Source organism: Odontomachus brunneus, unplaced genomic scaffold (assembly GCF_010583005.1).
Source record: "Odontomachus brunneus isolate Ranch 3 - 2012 unplaced genomic scaffold, Obru_v1 Obru_scaffold_196, whole genome shotgun sequence".
Taxonomy (NCBI): Eukaryota; Metazoa; Arthropoda; class Insecta; order Hymenoptera; family Formicidae; genus Odontomachus; species Odontomachus brunneus.
Window position 1 is genome coordinate 157,577 of NW_022639646.1, and position 6,955 is coordinate 164,531.

General features: G+C 30.0%; 2 protein-coding genes and 1 long non-coding RNA gene across 7 annotated transcripts in view; 2 read left to right on the forward strand and 1 right to left on the reverse strand.

Moving 5' to 3' along the window:
* Positions 1-3,243, forward strand: part of LOC116851894 (aminopeptidase N-like) — a 7,601-nt gene extending 4,358 nt beyond the window's left edge. For all 3 annotated transcript variants that reach the window (XM_032831787.1, XM_032831785.1, XM_032831784.1), the window contains exons 7-12: positions 99-430; positions 1,188-1,462; positions 1,664-1,848; positions 1,981-2,289; positions 2,390-2,465; positions 2,665-3,243. In XM_032831787.1, coding sequence (XP_032687678.1) covers positions 99-430; positions 1,188-1,462; positions 1,664-1,848; positions 1,981-2,289; positions 2,390-2,465; positions 2,665-2,784 — 1,297 coding nt within the window. In that variant the 3' untranslated portion in view covers positions 2,785-3,243. The remainder of the gene's footprint in view (positions 1-98; positions 431-1,187; positions 1,463-1,663; positions 1,849-1,980; positions 2,290-2,389; positions 2,466-2,664) is intronic.
* Positions 3,244-3,453: 210 nt separating this feature from the next.
* LOC116851933 lies at positions 3,454-4,604 on the reverse strand. The gene is made up of 3 exons (XR_004379670.1): positions 4,217-4,604; positions 3,828-3,872; positions 3,454-3,554 (listed from the first exon to the last, which is right to left on the reverse strand). It is a non-coding gene; the product is annotated as an uncharacterized LOC116851933 (long non-coding RNA).
* Positions 4,605-4,734: 130 nt separating this feature from the next.
* Positions 4,735-6,955, forward strand: part of LOC116851928 — a 3,147-nt gene continuing 926 nt past the window's right edge. Inside the window, exons 1-4 of one of the 3 annotated variants that reach the window (XM_032831861.1) lie at positions 4,735-4,883; positions 5,988-6,455; positions 6,616-6,685; positions 6,791-6,906. In XM_032831861.1, coding sequence (XP_032687752.1) covers positions 6,163-6,455; positions 6,616-6,685; positions 6,791-6,906 — 479 coding nt within the window. In that variant the 5' untranslated portion in view covers positions 4,735-4,883; positions 5,988-6,162. Of the gene's footprint in view, positions 4,884-4,967; positions 5,117-5,987; positions 6,456-6,615; positions 6,907-6,955 lie in introns of those variants that run through there. The other 2 variants (XM_032831859.1, XM_032831860.1) reach the window with 2 other exon arrangements.

Here is a 6,955-nt window from a genome sequence, read left to right on the forward strand (position 1 = left end):
TATATATATATATATATATATATATATATATATATATATATATATATATATTGACGACTGATTCGTTTTGTTGTTAATTTCCAATCTTAACAATTTAGCATATCTCCCTTGAATGAGAACTTTTGGAAGATCCTACAAGATACCTACGATATAAAAAGCGAAGCATCCTTTAATATATCAGATACAATGGATGGTTGGTTACGGCAAAGACATTATCCTGAGTTGAACGTTTCTTGTGATTATAATACAACCCGTATTAAAGCATCTTGTGAGAACGACACCAAGTGGCATATACCTATAAGTATTTACACTCAATCAAATCTAGATTCTAACAGTATTTCGGATATTACTTGGATGCAATGTCCCGGAATTAATGTCTTCCCTGGACTTCCTGATATCAATTTCGTCATAGTCAATTTACAACAAATTGGTACGTATTAATTGATGCAGTTGTAATATTTTTGTTGCTACAATACGCGATAGTTATGATAATATAATTCATTTATTGGGTTATGTCGTAAGTAATATTGTACTGGGGAACAATAAAGGATATACATAAGTAATATTGTTTTTCCAAGTACTACAGTACAACTTGTACAGTGCGTCGGCTTATTCGATCGCTACTTTATTGTTCACATTACGAGTTTGCCAATTGTGCGTTTAATGCGTTTCTTGGTTATTTCAGCGAAGTTAAGTTATTAGCGTCAATTTAACGGGAACTGAATTTTTCGGGAAAACATTTACGGTACGCAATGTTACTGTGAAGTTACAAAAAGTAACACTACAATTAATGTGACAAGCAATATTCATAGCATGCAAAGTAGTGAAGTTCTAAACATTTAAAAAATATCAGTGTTGGTTCAGCTTTCAAGATTTTAACAAGAATTTCAATCTTGATGATAAGCTCCACTCTTGACAAACATATAATTTAAAAGATGCTGTTGTCGCAGAAGTGGAAGCTGAACTAAAATTTATACGAAAAACCATAAATAAACTTGAAATCTTTCAATCAATAGCTGCTTAAAAAAATATTTCAAAATTTACCAAAGAAAAAGACATTACTTATGACTCAAAGCAATACATTAAAAATCCAGAAGAGTTAGAAGTCCAAATATTTCCAAATATTTTTTAGCAAACACGATTGAATGTGTTAAACAAATTAATAAGAGTAATATATGATATGGCAGGATACTATCGCGTCAATTATGAAGTTACGCTTTGGCAGAGGATCGCGAGTTTTCTGCTGTATGAGGATTACAAAGCTATACCTATGCAGAATCGAGCTCAACTCATCGATGATGCGTACTATTTTGTAATGGAAGGCAAACTTCCTCTTTCTACGTTTTTAAATCTTATTAAATATCTAAGGCGAGAAACGCATTATATACCTTGGTATCCCATGTTCAACATTTTATCGCACATGTCCTCTTATTTGGAGCTTCCAGTAGGTAGATATTTCAAAGTAAGTAGTAGCAAATTCTACCAGATAAGTTAAGAAGCAAACACTTTCGGCTTTACGGTGTTACTAGATGACGGAGATGTTTTAGGAATGCGTGAATATGAAATTCCCATAACAAAAAAAATAAAAATATTCTTAGAAGAGTGCGCATTTTCGCATGAATTGTTTTAGTAACTTAATATTATACACTTAATATTCTTTCAGGCATCCATATTGGAAAATTTGGATAGTCTTCTTAAGAATATAGGATATAAAGAATTTCCTGGGGATGATGAGATGACGAAATCGTTGAGGTTATTAGCAGCACGGTGGGCCTGCAAATTCGGCCTTAAAGAGTGTTTAAAAGCCGCTACTGCTCAATTGCAAGCAAAAGTTACAAATTCTACGGAGTGAGTGTGATTTTCTTTACAATATATTTGAAAACGCATTTGCTGTTGTCTCTCGAGATCGCTCCACTAGTCGAGGGATAATATAATGAATTCAATTTTGGTAAAAGCTTTCATTTATTTTGTTTTTCTTAGAATTTTACCATGGTGGAAGGACTGGGTATATTGTATGGGTATGAAGCAATTACATATACAGGGTTGGCATGCATTGATGACTGGATTCTTTAAAAATAATGAAACAGATGTATTCAAATATTTGGCTTGTACTGATCATAGCATTCTCGTGACATATTATATAAGTGTGCTTACAAAAGACGACAATGTATTTAAAGTGATGGATGACGAGAAACTCACTGAACATTTCCGTTCCACTCTAAAAAGGCACTTGGGAAAAAATGACGTGTTACGATACGTTTTGCAGAATATTGAAAGTATATTAAAAAGGTAATCTCTTTTGAATTACAGTCATAGTTTGCAATAGTCGGAGTAAATTGTATCTATTTATGATAAGTGTTTTATGTTATTAAATTCATTAAATTTACAGATTCTTTGGAATAAGCAATGCAACAACGCTATGGGGTGATATCATATTAAGTCTCCCTCCTACCAAATTGCAAATGGTAAATTTTGCGATTACATCCTCTCTATTTTAGTTTTTACTTCTGCTTATTCATTCTAAATGTTCTCTAATATGCGATATATGATCATTCGTTTTATGATTAATTAAATGTGATTTATTGTAGAATCTGCGATTTTTTATTATACTTTACTTATGTATTATTTATAATTGGCAATACATGTAAGAATTATTTGTTATAGGCGGGAAAATATTTAAAAGACGTTCCGGAGAGTATGGCACCAGAGAGAAGGATATTCGAGCAGTTAGTAAAGGCACGAAAGCAAGAAATACATTCTCTTACAAATAAGTATTTTTTTTAAAATAGATAAGATCAAAAACATCAACTTAGTCGAGGCGACATGCGAATTCACGACATACTTATAAATAAGATAATTTATTATGTCTATATTTGTCCAAATTATTTCATTACTTTTAAGATTAATCTTCTGAAGATTGTGCGTGTAATATGTTTCCATCTATTTATTTATATATATATACATATATCGATTACATATTCATATATACATATAAAACTACGAAATACATGTATATAAATATATATAAATTCTGACTATGTATATATATAATGTACATATTTTATATAATATATATTTTTTATGACTGTATGAATGTGTTACATCATTTGTAGCCGAAATTGTATATGTCTGTGTTTCTTTTTCGTATTATAAGTAAATATGTGTATATTTTATAATAAGTTTGTTATTATTATTTAATATGCAATGCCATTATGGATAAAATAAAAAAATTTTGTGATCTAAGCACTGATATTAATATTCTTGAAATACTAATTCTATTTTGCTTGACAAATGGACGGTGCTTTTAGCACACACTGCTGAAGATTCAAGGTCAGGAGAATAACAATGGGTAGTAGAAAATATCTCAGTTAAATAATAATAATAGAATAATTTTTGTCGAGTTTGTAAAAATACATAAGGTTTAAAACGTTATTATTGTCTAATGCCCTTCTTCTTTTGGCTAATTCTGAGTAGATTTCGTTAACTGTTGATCATCGTGTGCTCTCATTATGATATATTTTATAGTGTGATTTTGCGTCCAAAATTTGTATTTTCTGTCACAGTTTATTATTTATTATTATTCAATATTGTCGCTTTCATAAGTCGGAAGCATTGTAAAAACTACGTCCTCTCCAAAGCGTAATGAAATAATGTTTCAGTAAGGAGAGGCATTTTTTAAGTCACATTCGCGAACGTTTTGGAATTTCTAATGCTTTTATAATATTGGTTGATTGAAAATTTATCATTATCGAATCGCTTTTATAATATTGGTTGATTGGAAATTTATCATTATAATATAATCGAATCGTGTTTTTTCATAAACTTACCGAGTCCGACTATGGCCCGAAGGGTGTTTCCATGCTGGGGCAAATCTGAAAAAAGAGAACATTTTCAATATCAATTAAGTATCCTATGGAACACATAGTTTTGTCAAATATTTAATATTAAATAAATTGCATAAATATGGTTATATATATATTTATATCATTCGCCTAATATTGCTATTTTAAGCAGCGATTGTCATGATCCATCGAATTCATCGATAAATAAATAAAAAACTTTTTATTGACCAAAGTTGACTTGGTATAATATTTAAGATAAAGACTTTCTAGTTGCTTTGATCGTATTTGTCGAATAAACGATACTCGTAACACTCACTTTACGATATTGCAGATTTATAGTGATATTTGTAGTAAATGAGATAAGAAATGTGTACCTTCTTTCCGCGAGATGTATAAAGTAGCAAATTTTAGAAATCGCAGAAAAAAAATTGTAAGCTATTCCAAACTCCTTATTACATTATTAATCGTATGAATTGCACTTCTCTAGGCTTTGAGTGTCGCCTATTCTTTTACGAGTCGCAATAAAATACTGCCATTTAAACTTTTATGTAACTGTGTAATTTATAGGAGTCAAAATACTATAAAATCTGAGAACCAGTCGTGTTTTTTTTTTTATATCATCGAGAAATCAGGCTGCAATAATCCATCGTGAAACGTGTAGATCTACTCGATCGGTTAGTAATGTGTTAAAAATTGATACTGTTATTACTGTCAGTACCATCAACTATGTTACATTTTTGCATACACACTTTTTCCTTCTTCTTTCCTTTCCTATGAAAGTAAGTTGGACTGTATAAAGTAAATATTGAGGGACTAAAGTGTATATATAATATTACGAAAGTAACTTTTTTGGATAAGTGTTTATTGTATATTAGTTATTTGGAGAGTTGTTTGGTCTGTTTGCACGAATGTATCTACTTATAGGAGATATCACATTGCGACCACACTGTAACTTGATCATATTATCTAACATTTATAGTTATATATATGGACATAAGAAGTTTTGACATTGTTCTTAGTTTGCCGTGACTTCTCGAAAAGGTAAGACATAGAAACTGTTATTTATTCTCCCAGCCTCCACCAATATATCCATCAGAGTTCAATGTATAAAATGAGACTCCAGAAGCGGAAAGTATAATTATTTGATTACGATGGAGAAGGCTGTATTCGTTAGAACTTTCCTTAGATCTAAATTGTCGTTTATATTTTTTTTATCATCGATCTGGCGTGTTGAAGTGCACTGTTTGTGATATCTGACTCTGTACATTGAGCTGGTGATTTTTTATACTCTATTTCCAACTATTATTTTAACTTAAACGGTTAAGATACAAAATAATTGTTGTCTGTTACCGCATATTTAATTGCAAACGATTAATCCGTTCTTTTTTTCACTTCCGCAAAAGAATGTCTTCGTCGTGCGCCAAATATCTATTATATCTATTATCCATCTAATATCTATTATATCTATTATCCGTCTAATATCTATTATATCTATTATCCATTATATCTATAGAAGTAATCTGGAAGCGTTATTTTTTAAATTGTTTGATTTTTGTATAAAATATGCGATACATTGTGCCTTTGTGTTTTCGCGTTGTTCCGGGTGTTTAACCTTCCAAGTATTCAAATACTCTTTAAAAAACAAAAACATTTCCGTTATCATTATTTCGTACTTTCTCTAAGTTGTTGTTTACTCGTTTCGAATAACAAGATGTTAAGATGATTGTTTGTTTTGTCAAAGTAAATAACGTGTATATATAATACATATATAACGATAAATACAGGATGATCTAAAAGTTACTGATTTTAAAGTCTTAATTTTTTTTAAAGATGAAAAGATTTCTTTTAAAGGTATGTTTAAAATTCTTTTCGCAGATTGCACCAGAACCTTAGTAAATTTTAAATATAAGTTTGAAATGTAAATTTGAAATGGTAACTTACCTTTGGATCATCTTTACTATATATGTATATATAGAATAATTGTATACATGCACATATATATTTCTATAACCAACAACACACATATAATTTCTTGTTCTTTTATCTATATTACATGAAAGACGAAATTACATTACAATGATACTGCATTGCGAATTTTTCTGTACATCATTTCGCTCTCAGTTAATAAATAAATTTCCGTTGCAGATATCTAAGTTGAAATGAGCACATTACTTTTAAAGTTTCCATAAAGTGCCTGCTAAAAGTTTACAATGGCTCAAAGATAAATTATTAAGTTTCTCGTTTTTCTTCATGACTCTTTCGAGAAAATGATGCCATTAAATGATCAAATTCTATATAAAATCGCGTTGCATGTTTTGCAATGCAAAATTTGATCTGTGTTCGTGTATCAATTAAAGTCATAATTCTGTATGATTACGAAATAAATATGGATCTAAGCACGATGAAATTTCAATTAGAAAAGAAAAACAAGAAAAATGTAATTTATAAATCATACGCATATTGTTATTGTGGAAGAGTACTAATTGTGGACATGCGTTTTTATCAACATATAACACTTGCATTCTATCAAATGAGAGTAAATTTCACCATTCTTACAAGTGACAATAAAAACTTTATAAAATATGCATATGTAAAGAATGAAGAATCGATAAAGTGAGTAGACGTTAAAATTTTATAAATGTACTACTGATTCTCGTAAACAGGGAGGGGAGGGAGATATTGTTTGTTACTATTTATAATCCATTCCCAATAATATTATTGTAGTTATATGTTAAAAGCGTTTTATATAATATGCGTCTTTGCAATGTAATAGGAAATTACCATGGGGGAAAAAGTGGGTATATTGTATGTTGACATTGAACAACAGCTTCTGGCAGCAGAAGGTAAACGAATGCATTTTTACTCGGGATCCAGAAATGTTAACATACTTGGTTTGTAATAATAATGTCACGTATTATTTGCTTATGTCAAATGAATCGATGAACAAGTTGATGGGATATAAAAGGCTTGCGGAACATTATCGTTTGATGATAAAAAAATATGTGAAAAGAAAGACTATGCTGAAATATATCTTGGAGAAATTATATGATAGAATATTATTCAGGTAATCTCTCTCTCTCTCTCTCTCTCTCTCTCTCTCTCTCTCTCTCTCT